We start from the raw sequence: 15,584 nt of genomic DNA on the forward strand, positions 1-15,584 counted from the left end.
TGCACTTGTATGGGAATCTATCTTAGTGAAACATGGGGTAACTTTGCTTTACAAGGAATGAAATTAATACCAGTATGAAAATTATTGAAAAAAATTGAAATCTAACAAATAATTAGATTTCTTGCAACATAGACAGACTTCAGAATTACATTAGAGATGAGTTCCTGCTTTTTAGAATACATTTTCTTCCTAAGTTTTCAGGGACAATGAACATCCTGGTTTGCGCTGGATTGTAATAAACATAGATGGTTATTTTAAAATATTATGGAAAGAAATGTATTAGGAGTAGCATACAAAATGAGAAAACAACAGGGATTTAAAAAGCTTCAGAACGCAAAACCAGAAAGAATTTAATTCTGGTGTCCCTGCAGAAACATATGAAGCAGTATATAATCTAATTCTTCTGGTTTCCAGTCCTTTTTGTTTTTCTTTAATTTTTAATCACCGAAATAGTAAAAATATATATATTTAGTGCCCTCTTCTGGAAAAACAGTTCTTGCTATGCCAGGCACCCCAATGAAATTCCTGTACTCAGAAATGCAAATCTTCTGATGTAAATGTTCCCCTCTTTAGCTGAGTTACATCCTAAATCCAAGGAATGTGTGGCTCTCTGTGTTTACCCCGAACAAGTGCCTTTTATCTCTTACTGCCTGCAGAACTCTGCTTTTACCAGCTGGATGTTAAAACAATAATTAATGTTCCTCCTTGGGCAGCTAATGACCCAGATTTGAAAATGGAATCTTCTATTCTTCTTTCTTCTATTCTCTGCTCAAAGGAAGCTCTTTCTTGAATAGGCAGAGGAATCACAGGGCTTTAGTCTTGTCTTTAAATGCTTGAGTCCTCATATTTCTGTGTGCAGGACTGATGCTGTTGATGGCAGGGCTGTGGAGGGTTCTGCAGCAGGCAAGGAGCAGGGCAGGTTCTGTGCTCCTTCCTGTCCCCTTTGCTCTCCCCCTGCTTTCCAAAGAGGTGCTCTTCATCACCACAGACCGTTTACCCCATGGAAGTTGCCCACAGCATCACAAAGATAACACAGAAAATGTCTTCTGCCTTCTGTGTGATTTCAGTTTGTTTTCTTCCTGTCAGAATACAGAATTGTCTCCTCCAGTGAATTAGATCTGTGTGTACATTGAGGTACAGCTCTGAGTCTTCTGATCTCATATGGAACTGGAAAATGAATCTTTCACTGAAGGGGGAGAGGATTTTTGACCAAGGTTCCTAGCATACACCTGAATATTTTCATTTCTTTCACATCCACTTCACTGCTTTTAAACTGTTGCTCTCTAATGCTTGCTGACAGACTCATCTTTCTTGGTTCAGATTCTTTGAGTCCTCTAGAAGTGCCCTGAGCTCAGGACCAACTATAACAATTTCAGTGCCAGTGCTAACTTCTTTCTAGTATTCACATTCTCAGCTGCTACAGTAGAAAAAGCAATTTTTACATGTTAAGAGTAAATTTTAATAGAAAAAACATATGCTGTGGTTCTGTAGTTGTTAATTTCTGCCTCTAAAGTGAATTATTTTAAAATGAATAAATTAATTAGATATACTAAGCATTCAGCACTTTTTCATGGCTTGGTTCTCACATAATTGCTACAAAGCTTTACTATTTGCATTGTAAACTTCACAAAAAAGAGGCTTTTAGAATATTTCCACAGCCAGTGTCCGCAGAGCTCAAGAGATGTTTGTTTGAAAGAAAGCATTACCTAATGTTTCATTAAAAGCTGCATTAAGCACTGTTTTCTAATGCTGTCCTTCAGCCATCAGACTTGCAGCTCCAAACACAGTGAAGGTGAGAATGAATGTGGATGTGAACCCTGTAAACTCCCATCTCCACCAGCTAACCCAGGCTGCCTCTATGAACTGTATAATTCAGGGTGTAGTTCTAAGGCTAAAATAAACATCCAAGGCTGCTGAGAGGAATCACAACCCACACAAGCTTTTGGCACCATTGTCTGGGAAAAGGGAGTTGCTGCGTGAGTTTGTAGGTGCAAAAAGGGGAAATGCTTGTAAAGAATGACTGGAGAGGTCAGCAGCGGGGACATCCCTCAAGGTAGACAGCTGCAAAGAGAGGCACTCCAGGTTGCAAAGTGCAAGAGCCTGAGAAGGTATTTGGGGAAAGGATGTCTGTAAATCAGATAACTCTAGTCTTCTGTCTGAATTGGCTTTGGGCCACTGAGCCAGGGAAGTGAACTGGATGGACTCTGGGTCTGGCCCAATACAGGGATTATTATGATCCCAAATATTCCTAAAGAAGCATGGTTGTGTGTTTCTGTGGGTGTGATCGGAAGGTGTTCTATGTTTCTTGCATTTGGGGTAATTGCTATGTCCCTCTAAAACTTCCATTTTGCCTCAGGCTACTTTTGTACTCGTAATATATATTAACGTTTGTTCATCTTTTACTTCTGTTCCTTAGATATATTTGGTGTGTTGGAATCACAACTATGTTCTAGATAATTTCCTTCCCATTCCGAAGTTTCTGAATAGAGGGCAGGAGGGGAAACCTGGAACTTCATATCTGTGATGTGAATATTGATAAAAGTTTTAAAATATCAATGAAAGAATGAGCTCATTGTTGATAACGTTCATTCATAATACTTTGTAACTTCACTGCAGCTCCCTCCCGATAACCTGAGCATCAACAAGTGCACAGAGGCTGGTGCAAAAATCCTACAGAGTGCTTTGCACCCCCATTTCATTTACCAGTTAAAAATGTCGCTGTTGTCCTTTAAGCCAGTGCCTGCAAGGGCTTTGTGGTGCCAGTGAAGCGCTGTGAGGGACAGGTGGCTCGGGAGCAAGAGGAGCCTTTTGTAATTGCTTGGCAGGGCAGAGCTGCATTAGAGGGCAGCAGCAGTTGGCAGATTGGATTAGCACTCTCTGAGGGGTGAGAGCTGGCACACGAGCTGGCTGTTAATACCTGTGGCCTAACTTGCTTCTGGAGCTGCATTTGCAACAAAAAAAGCAGCCACTCCACCCTGCTGCTGTCACAAAGTCATAAATTTTCAAGCTGGCCTCAAAATTCCCTTTTGGCGCTGGCAGCAGTATAAGGCTCTCAGAAGAGTAATTTGAAAACTAATCTTTTAACAAAGAATTATTATCATGAAACAACTGAGATAGATAATCAGGTTGTAGGGGGTGAATTAGCAGCCTTCTCTTACAGCACGGCAGTCCATCCATTGCTGTGGTGGATGTTGCCATCACACTTTATTTATGGTTGTTTTGCAAACTTGAGATGAGATTATCTGCCAAGGAATAATTCTTTGGCTTTGATGTTTCAGAGACCTTTGGTTTGGTGCTTGGAAAATCAGTTTCTAAGCCCAGCCCAGCCTCTGGATGTTTGTGGGAGAGATTTGCATATTAACCATGTGTGCTGCCTGTGGCGCATGACCCCACCACAGTCAGCTTCAGCTTGGTTACAAATGCTTCCAAAATGCATGTCCTCATGGCAGGAATGTGCTGTCCCTCCCTGATGTCACCTTGATGTGAGATTGTTCTCCAAGGAAGCCTCTCTGGTGTGGGTGGCCGGGCATTCACAGCTCTGCATGGCTGGAGAGATGTCCTGGTTGCCCTTCAAACAACAATGACAGTGATTTCATTTTCAGTTTTAAGAGCTTAAACCGCTAAAATATTTGCAAAATAGAGACATGTCCTGGTGATCCACTGCCTCTTGTATTACTGCCTTCTTCCAAATCAAATGCTAAGGTTTCTTCCTGGCTCTGGACACACCAGATTTCCTATATGGAAATGAGTGGGATGAGTGGAGCAGCTCCTGATGCTCTCTGGTGTGACTGAGGTGCCCACAGACCTGCTGGCTCTCTCTGAGGCACTGACAGGTTAGTGCTGGCTGTGTCACCCCACCCAGGCACAGCTACACTGCTGGGTCAGGATCCTTCCCCCCTGTTTGCAAGAAAAAGCTTTACTTCCCTTAAGAACTCTAATACATGCATTCCCCAAGTCTATTTCTTTCTCCCTTTGCAAAAATGTTAAATTACTTCCTCTGGAATACAGACACAATTATAGCACAGGCAACCAGTTGCCAAATTCTCTGTATGTTGATTGATTCAGAGACCCCCTTCTCATCACCTTTCTTGCTCAAACCCATTTCCTCCCATCTCTGTCCTCCCCTGAGCTCCCCAGACTGTCCTGGAGTGTCCCAGCAGTGCCAGAGTGCCCTTTCTGTGGCTGCGAGCACATCACACATGTGGCTGATCAGCTGGATACAGCACAGCAGGGAAGAGCATCCCAAATCAGGTGTTTGATGACAGCTGTGGGTTATTGGCTGCCAGCTGAAGCAATGCTCAGGAAGTGCTCGTTGATAACATTTCATTATGGCTTTTCTAATTTATTGGAAGCACAAAGAGAAATGGGCAGAGTTCCTTAGAGGGCTGTGCAAGCAGGTTGACACACAGCATGAGACTCTACTGGAGGTGCATTACTGGAGAAGTGATAAAGTATAAAGGGATAAATTCAATGCAGGGACAAAAGAGAATATGCTGTCTCAGAAGAAAGCAAAATAGGTCAGTATCACAATGAGTCTGAAAGGTGAGAATGTTGAAGACACCTCAAATTATGCAGCTTTATTGATTTGTGTTGTTCTTGCAAGCAATCAAGATTCAGTGAGTGCAGGGTACAAAATACCAATATGGATTTCAGTATTTTTTCTTTTTTTTTTATTGCAGTGACACAAAAAGAAAAGATGGCATGATGTTTCTGAGAGAATATAATCCAAGCTGGTTACTATGGAGTGCCTATTAGCAATAAAATAAAATCCCTTGCAAAAATAGTTGGGCTGAGGAGAACACTGCTGACCATTCTGTCTGCACTGAGGGAAAAAATGAAAAGAGCATTAACCAACCATGCCTCAGCCAGAAGTAACCCCTTGTGCTCTGAGTCAGAAATAGAGGGGAGAATAAAATTACAAAAATTGAACAAAACATTATACAGAAGTTAGTGGTCAAGTACAGGAATGGATTTTTCATGCCTTTGGTGGGCCAGTTCAACATGTCATGGCAAAATAAGGGTTTCTTCTCAACAGAACAGAAGGGTTCAATGAAACCAATGGTATCATAAAGAATTTTGGTCAAGGCAAATGTTGACACATTCAGTGAAAATTCAGTTTTTAATGTTGAAGTTCATAAAAGTTGCAGAATATTCTGCAAACAGGTACAGTGACCTGCTTTAATCCTCCAGAGACTACCACAACAGATTATGGCAGTGAGGTATTTTTAGTCAAAAAATTATCCTTTTCACTCCTGGAAGATCTGTATGAACAACACAGTTACCCTGTGAAGTGAACATCAGATTTGCTTATTGGTGGCTGACCAATAGAATAATCCATGTGACAGTGTGGTATCCTTTACACACATGCTGTGTCCATGCAGGAGAAGGAAACACAACCTCTGGCTAGTGTTTGCTTGATATTTTTCTTCTGAACTTATTTTCCCCTCCCTTTCAGTCCGCTGTGAGAAAACAAGGTACAAAATACATGAGCTATTTGCCAATGCATAGCAGCAGCCTTCCTGCATTCTACTTTATTCCCTTTTCCCTGTTAATCTGTCAGTTCAGAGCCTGGTTAAATATCACAGATACTAAAGGCCAAATGGCAAATCATCTTTTACCTGCATATTTTGCATCACAGTGTTAGTTACTGTTTAAGGGCGCCAGGACCATTTTGAAAGGTGGAATATGTAATTATGTCAAATGCTTGGGATTATTCAATTGGCTTGACATTCATATGTGCATTTGGGGATTTGTCTGCTCATATAAGTAGGAAAATGGGCTGTGTAATCTATTTCCAGCAAATGTCTTTTTAGAGACTCTTTGTGGGAAACCCTTTAAATGGATCTGGCAGTTCCTGTTTCACCAGCCACTTGTGATATATTTTTACTGTCTTACTGCACAGTGTAAAAGCAGATACATTCTTGAGACAACCAGGGTCTGTTAAGAATCCTGAGGGGATCTATTATTTGTTGATATACTTTATTATTACAAAATAAAAGATTATTCATTTTACCCAGATAAATCCTGGGTCTTTATGATAAAATACATTTAAATATATTCTTCCTATTTTCAGGCTTTAGCAAACTGTTGTACACTTTTCTTTCTGATGACTATTTGGCGTGTTCATTTTTATTTGGGAGAGCTGGGATGGCTTTTTGGATAAAATGTGTGGTTCCTGAAAAAGGAAGACACTAAACACTGAAAATTTTGTATTTAGCCTTGCAAGCTGCCAACAGCTTGCACTTCTGCTCTGCCCTGTACTGCTCCCTTGTGAGCTCTAAGTTTTATGGGAATTTTTTGGTGAGCTTTCTGGGCAATTCTTTAATGTAAATAACACTACTGTGCAAAGGGCCAGGGGCTCTATGGAGACATTTAGAAAATGGATGCAAAGCATGCTTTATTCCTGTATTTATCGAGTAACAATAATGAGCTCATGGCAGCCAGTCCACCTGGACTTAATCCCAGATCCATGAGCTGTTTTATACACTGGGTGGTAAGATCCTAAATCAGGGTTTTTTTGGTAGAAAAGCCTGCTAGAAGATGAGTGGATTGGGCTGATTTGGGGAGGCTTCTTCCAAAGAATTTTCCCTCCTTTCTTTGTTTATAAACCTCCTTGAAATGAGGTGCTTCTACTTTGTATTGATTCAGCACCTTGTCATGCAAACATTAAAGAAAGCCATCCTTAAATGCTGATTATTGCTGGTGCTGGCCTGGCATCAGCCCACAAAGTGAGACAGAAACCCACAGACAGGAGATGGAAGTATAAACTAAACTCTTCCTTTTTTTTTCTGAAGCTTGGGATAAACTCTCAGCAGGTAGTGCAATCTTTCATACCAGCCATAAGGTACTGAAAACCCATTTCACAAATTTCTTGGATATATGTCACATATTTCTGCAGTTACTCTGGGGCAAATACAAGAGCTATGGATTCTAATTTAAAGTATATGAAGAGTCACAATGAATAAATGAGTCCAAATCCACTCTGTGCTTAAATAACAAATAGTTTCTATTTCAGTAAGCCCTGCTGGACAAGGATCTGTGTCCTTTCAGCACTTAAACAAGTTTTTCCAAGTGAATTACCATTCACACCACACTTTGCTCTATAGTAACAGAGCACAGAAATTGCTTCTTCCATTTTGTTTCTGTACCTTGTTGGAACCACAATTTCCATGTTCCTTTGGAATTTGGTGGCCTGAGAGAGGCACATGTCCTTCTCTGCTGCTCCATGTGCTGCAGTGTTTCCATTTCTGCAGTCATCTGACCAGGTCCAGGTTTCTTCTGTTGGTTGCATAAGATGAGGTCAGTGGCTTCACAACCAAGATGTTGTCACATACACTTAGCCCTGCATTCTTCTGAATTTTAGAGAGATAATTGCCTTTCCAAGACTTCAGTGGAACAGATAGCTCTGTCTCTCAGTCCCTGTATGATTTCAGTGTAAACGTGCACGTGTTGCAGAGCAGAATTTAGATTGAAAGTAAACAAGATCTGTGCTGTGACCTGGCATGAGAAGCCCAGTGGGAGAGTGTTTCTGGCCCAATGGTTTTATCATAATGACTTTCACAGCACTTGTTGGTGACAGCTGGCGTGGGAGCTTCTGTGAGCTGATTGTGGTGATACCCAGAGCCCTTCAGAGCACTCTCAAACCTGTTCTGACTCATGTTGGTGGGATGGTTTGACACACAGAGTCTACAGAGCCCAACAATTGCCAAAACCTCTGCTACCCCCAAATCTGCTTCTCTGCTGAGAGGAGCTGTAATGCTTCTGGAATCCATCTAAAAATCAGGGCTGAGAGCATCAAATCAGCCAATGGCTTTTACCACACCCTTCGATGGTAAAGGGGAACATGGAGTTTATACAGCCATTTCTCTTGGCCAAGCCTTAGCAGCAGACAGGATTAATGAAGTGAATACTGACTTTTAAGTACTCTCCATTCTCTGAGGCTTAGTTTGGAAGAATGCTCACCTCTTCCCTACACTTTTCCCTGCTGTGGGGTTTTCCTACTGCTAAGTGAATAGCCAAATTCATCTTGACCCCAGCAGAAATTTAGTAGAGATATTAAGCAAGCACAGTCATTCTCTCAAAAAGTTCAGTTATCTTCATTTAGTTTGCATATCTAAGAGGAAAGCTGCCATTTAATTTCTCAGGAAGACATAAAGTAATTTTTCTCTTGGATTCTTCTCTGCTTAGTACCATTGCTGGCAGAGTATTCTCCAAGTAGGTTTGAAATAGTTGGGCTGAGAGGGATTTTTGAGCTGTATGTGCTTGTGTCCTCAACAACTGTAATATTAATAATAAATGTCTGATCCTGAAATCTTTGCTCATACAAGTAGCTCTTTTTTACATAAGATCTTTATTCTCCAAGTAGGTTTGAAATAGTTGGGCTGAGAGGGATTTTTGAGCTGTATGTGCTTGTGTCCTCAACAACTGTAATATTAATAATAAATGTCTGATCCTGAAATCTTTGCTCATACAAGTAGCTCTTTTTTACATAAGATCTTTTAATCCTTACACACTGTAAGGACTTATCTAAAAAAAGTTTGCTCCTGTGAGTGAACTCTGCCAGCTGCAAGTCTTTGAAGTCTGTATACTATAGCACAGCTGATGTGAGATATTTTAGAGTCTGGCCAAAGACCCAAGATGATGGCAAATGACATTCAGAAAATAAAAGAGCTCTTTGAGTGTCCTGCAGCTTTTGTTTTCCTCAATCCTAAGCTCTCTCAGCAAAGAGAATGTTTTGCCTCAGTCTCCATTAATACCTCTAAGACAGCTCTGAACTTTCCAGCAGGGCTGTAGGACTCTGTACCACAAGCAAGGACATCAGCAGGTGTCCTGTTCAAAACTCCCCTGGCTGTTTCTTTTCCCTCCAGCCTGGCACATTTTTTGATTTTCTGCGGAAGGCATCTGTTCATACTCATTTTGGGGGGCTTATTTCTCTGTTATCTGACAACACAGCATGGTTTATAACTGTGAACAAGTGTCCCAGCCTCAGATCTGAATTTATAAATCTACATCATTTTCTCCAATCTACTGCCAGAATATTGAAAGACAAAACTGTCTCAGTATTTAATGACAATGCATTAGCAGGTTTTTCAGACTTGTAGGCAGATTCAGTCTTCCAGTGCTTTCTCTTTAAGGGATTGTATCAGTTTTAGGATTTCATCAAAGCTGGAATAAACTCTAAGGCTGCATGCATCAGCCAGGTCTCAGGTATCAACATCAGAAGATTCAAGAGCTCTTTGGTATGATTGAGTGAGGATGACAAAATGGTAATTTATTTGACATCATCTGACACAGGTGGATCTAAAAAGGACACTTGTACTAAAATAAATGCTGGCTTGTGGGGAATTCACTTGCATTCCCAGCCCTTCCCTGATACCGACACACCAGAGAATCAGCTTCCCTGAAGAGTCCTTATGGATCTGAATGCCTGAAAGGAGATAGGATTTGGGGATGTGACCTCATGATATCCTTGTAATGCAGGGAGTGAATTGCACAGGCAAGAAGGAAATCACATCAATCCAGCATCGGTTTCTACATTTCTCAGGTAGAAATCCAGTGCTGTCACCTCTGTGCCTGTTTTTCAGGGAGCTCATGCAGCAGTGTAAGGATTCAGTGTTTGGTTTCAAACTGTAGCAGAGAAGTTTGATTTGATATTTGCAGGATGATGTGCCTTGTGTTTATTGATGTGCCTTGTGTTTATCTGCCTCTCCACTGAGAGCCCAGAAGCTGCAGGGGCTGTTCTGGACACCACCTTGCAGGTTTGCCCTCCAGGGTGGCTGGGAGTGAGTCATGCTTGCTTGGGATACTAATGATGTGCTTGGCATGGCCCCTGCTGGGGCTGGCCGCACCATCCAGGGCATCTCATGTATTTTTGGCTGAAGTATTAAAAAAAAAAATACTTGTGCAAAACCAGAGTAGCCTAGGAAAAAATAATTTTGATCAAACTTGCTTGGTGAAGCAAGTATTCAAGAAATTTCTCCTTTGTTCTCTGGGACAGGATGCTTTCTGAGAGCTGCTGGGCAGCAAAAATGGTTTAAAGATTTAAGTAGGAGCCAAATGAAATAATTGCTAGGAGATTATTTAGTTACATATTTAGTTGCATACAGGACAGAATTTCAAAAACTGACACCCTGAATAAATTTGTATAAAATTATTCATATTTAAACCCTTCACACGGATGTCCTGGCTCCTGATTACTGTAAGGGACTGCTGCCACCAGTGGAAAATCACTGCCTCTTAAATCACTGGCATGGACTCTGCTGTTGTTATTTACTACTTAGAAAGTAAGTAATAAACTGTCCCCTGTGAGATGAGCTGCTGTGCAAGCTGCCCAGCTCCTCCCCAAGGTCCACAGAGCACAGATTGATATGAAGATGTAACTTAGCAGGTCATGCAAACATGAGGTCAACTTTATGCCTTGACTGAATACAGTTTTATTTCCTGACTGACAGGGGCCTGACAACCCTCTCTGATATCACCCAGCCTCGCTCCCTGCTTTATTTATGTGGAAATAAAGCAAAAAACTCCATGCCTTGTGTCTGGTTATAATGATGGAGAACGTCTCCAGCTGACCAAGGTGTCCTCATTAATGGCTGTTCTAAATTTAGCCTTGGCAGAGCCCCTGTGCCCCCAGTTTAATCAAAGACCTGGTAGCCATGGCAACCACACCGAGCATCTGGGTGTGTGAGATCTGCCAAACACCATCACAAAGGGCAGGATGGGAAACACACAACAGCTCTAAGTGGTTTAATGCGTGGTTCTTTTCTACTACACATTTTGAAGTGCTTAGGAGAGCTTCTCAGCCACAAATGCTAGACTGTTTTTGCAAAAAAAAGAGCCCTATTAACACAGGTGGCAGTTACTAATATCTTTTTTTTGTTGTTGTCTTTTTCTTAATTTTGTTTTGCAGGTGTATCAGCATTCATATACAGCATATTATGTCCTCAGCAAAATACCTCATGGGTAAGCAATTTTTCAATGTCTTCGTTTGAAAACTCAGCCATTGAGAATCCTGCAAAACAATGAGTGTGGTGACAAATGGTTGCTTGTGACAGCCCTCTGCAATGGCCTGGCTTTCAGCTGCAGCATCCACTGAGCTGTGGGCTCTGCAAAAGATGACGAAGTCTGGAAACAGAAGTACTCAGCTTCCCCAGAGAGCCAGACTACATGAATTTCATATTCCAGATTTCAGGGTTTTTGTCTAGAATATAGATGTGGTGGTGTCTGGCTGAGAGCCATGGTTGGCCACTCACCAGAGCACTGGAGAGGAGAAAGCTCTGGGGAGACCTCATTGCAGCCTCTCAGTGCCTGAAGGGGGCCTGAAGTGAGCTGGAGAGGGACTTCCTACAAGGGCATGGAGTGTTAGAACAAGGTTCACGCTGAAAAAGGGCAGGTTTAGACTGAATATTGGGAATAATTTCTTTCCTCTGAATGTTATGCAGCCTGGCCCAGGGGAGTTGTGGTTGCCCCGTCCCTGGAAGTGTTCAAAGTAAGGTTGGGCGGGGCTTTGAGCCACCTGGTCTGGTGGAACGTGTCCCTGCCCAGGGCAGGGGGTTTGAAACTGGATGATTTTAAGGTCCCTTCCCAGCCAAACCATTCAATCATTCTATGATTTTTTTGATTCTTTAGCTTTGATTAGTTGCAGTTTGTTTCCATGTGTGTTTGGAACATGGAAAGTAGGAGATTTCTCATCATCAACCCTGTTAAAGCTGTAGTGTCCATGTGACACACACTTCAGTCTTTTCCCTTCCCTGCCACCATCTGCTCTTTGTTTTTTGCTTTCCTGTTTTTGGGAGGGGGTGGATTTGTGAGTGTGTGCGTGTGATTTTTTTGTTTTTGTTTTGGTTTGTTTCAGTTTGTTGTGTTTGGTTATGTCTTGTTTTGTTGCTTGGTAGGTTGGTTGGTTGGTTGAGCTGGGTTTCTTCTGGGAATTTACTCAACATGCTTAGTTTCTGAAAACTCCATCTCTCTGGCAGTATATCTGAGTAGTAGCTTGTAGGCTGAAAGTGTTTAGCAACAGGATGAAGACACAGCAGGAGCACATAAGCTTTGTGTCTGCAGCAAACCTGGCTAAGAGCAAAAAAGGTTTGACTGACAGTGCAGTTCTATTCCAGACAAAACAAAGGTGGAAAAAATAGAAGTATCATGCATAACATGTGTTAGAAATGCTAAAAAATAGCAATACAGTGGTCCAAGAAGTTTTCTGCTACTGCATGATCTTTCTTTGTCCCTGACAAGCAGCTCCTTGTTCCCCCCAGCTCCAGCTCTGCTGTGCACCCAGCTGTGGCTCCCCTTGCTCTCTGTGTTTGGTTGGGCAATGGTACCAGAGACTGAAGGGTTGGATGTGTCAGAGGAGAAGTTTCCAGGGTAAAGGACCAGTCTGGAAAGTGAGAGCACACCAGAAGGCACACAGGCGTGTCAGGCATTGGTGGCCCCAGAGCATGATGTGGTGGTGGTGGATCAGGAGGCCACGAGCTGAAGAAGGGCTGGAAGGATCACTGAGTCTCATGTTGGTAAAGGTGTGGTTTGTACAGTTTAGGCTTTTAGGCATTGTAAACTATATTGTGCAGTGGATATTCCATTGACCTTCCAGGTGATTGTGGTGCATAGGAGTGGTGGAAAGGGCAGCACACTGCCATTTCCATGGAACAGGGGCATTTATCCTTCCTGTGGAGCTCTGTGTATATTTTAGGGTGGTGCATGAACAAAGAGGACAGGTCTGGGAGGTGAACAGTGAATGTCATGTAACAGGTGGTGAAATACATCAGCTGACAGTGGAGTCTCTGTTGGATGAAGGGATAAAAACATCTTCATCACCTATTTAACATTTAACACAGGAATATTGCTCTGATGGATATCTGTGCATGAAGGTTGTTGAGGGCAGGACACAGCACAAGGTTCAGTTCAGTTTGACATTCCAGCTTCTTTGGTGATGATTGAATTTGCCATCCACAAGCAGCCATCCTTGTCCTCCACTTGTCAATAATAGGAGTGACAAAACTCTGCCCTGAGCAATGACCCCTTTGCCATTTTTGCAAACTGTTTTCAGTTTTCCTCCTCTGCAAGCAGGCACAGCTTTCACCCTGTTGGTGTGTGCCCATGGCCCTCGGTGTCTCTCCAGCTCAGTGGCCGAGGCAGTGACTGCTGGGGAGCAAGCTCAGTCCCCTGCACAGTGTCCCTCCTGCTCAGCAGACTTCACTCCTGGAAAACAGGCTGTGACAGTGTCCCTTTCCCTGTGCTGCCTCTCTCTGACCTGTTCCCCATCCTCATGATGTGGAAGGCCAGGCAATTTAGGATTTGAACTCACTCATGCCCTTGCTACTCCCCTGCTGAGGCTAACTAATAAGGAAGCCAATTAACCTAATCTCTGGCATCACTTTTTAAATAACATGCCATTAATCTGCCAGAATAAATTGGTTTTTAAAGGGAATTTTCTAATTATTTTTGCCATGTTCTGCATGCTCTCTAGATTCAGTCTGTGCCTGAAGTCAAAAGGAGCTCACACCAATGTTTTCCAGATTTCATTTTGAGCTCTCAATAAGTTTGACAAACCAGTTTGGGAATGTCCTCAGTACCTATGTTCCCAAATGATATTTTGCACAGCACTGCAACATTTTTTCCATAGGAGCTGTTGCCAAAGTAAACTCCTCACACTGGGTCTGTATAGGACAACTAACAGATGCCACTGACACAGACTCAAAGGATCTGATTTAAAAATTAAAACAAGCCTGAGGTAGCAAAAAGAGATCACACAGATTGAGTACCTCCCTTCTGTTCTTTCAGCTTTCTCACAGCCTCTTGGTAAATTGGGGGTAAAACCCGCCACTGCTTTTGATATAAAATTTTCAACAGTCAATCTGAATTTTATTTCTGTATCTTTTATTGTAAAGAAAGCAAGCAAGCAGCGCTGGGTGGCCGTGGAGTCACCTCTCCACTCATGGCAGACACCTCTTACAAGTTCACCAGAGTATATATGCTGTTTTTAAGCCTACAAAGCATTTTCCAATGTGTTTAGTTAGTCCAAATCAGCAAACATCAATAAGCTGGGATCAGCAATTTCATAATCTTTCCAGGTGGTCGTTGGCTTCCTGTAATTCCTGTGGAATTACACAAGAATTCTCATCTTCTCTTCTTCTCATCTGGAGGGAGGCCTTGCACTGGTGTCTGCTACATGATTTTCTCAAGTGCATCAAGCTTTTTATTATACATAAGCATTTAGTTGCTTTGTTGCAACATCTCTTAGCTTTACCACAACTTCCTCTATTTCATTCTAAGCATCAGTTATCTTGCTACCTCATCTCTTTTACTCCACTATACTTCTTTAATTTCGATGCTTTATTTGGCTATTTGGTCAGAAAGTTTCAAAACCTTTCTTGGTGTCTATTTTCGACCCCGCGGATACAAGCATTTGCTGAATCCATTGCCAATTGACACGAATCACAAAAACATTTTTTTACGCTTTGACTCCTTTGCCTTCTGCTTTCAGTGGCCCGTGGTTTGCACAGGGGGCTGAGAGCCGCAGCTCCCGTTTTCCCGGGTGAGGTGTGCAGGGGGTTGTGTTCCATTCCTCTTCCTCTGCATCCCCGGCTCTGCTCCTGCTGCTCTCCCAAAACCGCGCTGCTGGCGCCGGGTGCCATCTAGCGGAGCCAGCGCCGCGTTCCCTGGGATGAGCATCTCCTCATCCTCTGCCCCATCCTCTCCCTTCTGAACGCTGCTGCTTCTCAGATACAGCTGCTGAGAGCTGCTCGCAGCTGCCTCCATTAGAAATGGTTTTGCGAGGCTCTTCTCATAACCCCACAGTTGCACTCGCAGCATTGCAGTTGCCACCTACTTGTAATTTATAGGTACTGAGAGAGCATCTGCAGGTCCAGATGTGGAACAGGGAGCTCTCCTGCAAGGTGCTGGGGAAATGTGGAACTCCAGTACCATATACAGTTATTTCCTAATATTATTTTTCCAAATTTTGGAAAATAAAAATGTAGCCATACAGGCAACAACCTACTTAGGAAAACTACTACTGAAAATTCTTTTGCGGCCCCAATATGAATTATCTTATTCATTCACATCCTTCACTGAAATAAGGGGAAAAAACCCTATTACTTCAGAGTTGTTATGGGCTGGGACTGAGCAGGATGTTTGCCTAACCCAGTTGCAGGATTTCCCTTGGCAGTGTTAAGGTGTTTTCACACCAGTGCATGCTGGTGTGATCTGGCACTGCAGGTCCAAAGCAAGAGCTAATTTTGGATAGGATATCCAAGGGGTTTCTTCTGTATTTAGTCTTTTGGCCAGCAAAAAATTAAATATTTAATCTTTTGCTGGCCAGTCTGTGGCCAGCAAAAGATTAAATACAGAAATGTTACACTTTTTTACAGTTGTTTTTGCATTCCACCAAATAAAGCCCAGCATAAAACATTTTCTCAGATCTCCCAGCCCCTACCCAGATCTGTATGAAGCATTTCCCTCTGGTCACAGCCATGTGTCAGGTATTAGTGCTGACCCCCTTGTAGGAGCTCTTAGCACATCCAGCTGGGACTTGTCAGTGGGAGCTTCCAAATGTTCTTACCAGGATCAGGGAGAAAATCATT

General features: G+C 42.5%; 1 protein-coding gene across 6 annotated transcripts in view; it reads left to right on the forward strand.

Annotated features, from left to right (window-relative positions):
• The window catches only part of DPP6 (dipeptidyl peptidase like 6), a 542,989-nt gene that overhangs the window by 416,016 nt on the left and 111,389 nt on the right, over positions 1-15,584 (forward strand). For all 6 annotated transcript variants that reach the window (XM_038127465.1, XM_038127466.1, XM_038127462.1 and 3 more), the window contains exon 6: positions 10,910-10,962. In XM_038127465.1, coding sequence (XP_037983393.1) covers positions 10,910-10,962 — 53 coding nt within the window. The remainder of the gene's footprint in view (positions 1-10,909; positions 10,963-15,584) is intronic.

Source organism: Motacilla alba, chromosome 2 (genome assembly GCF_015832195.1).
Source record: "Motacilla alba alba isolate MOTALB_02 chromosome 2, Motacilla_alba_V1.0_pri, whole genome shotgun sequence".
In the NCBI taxonomy this organism is placed as follows: Eukaryota; Metazoa; Chordata; class Aves; order Passeriformes; family Motacillidae; genus Motacilla; species Motacilla alba.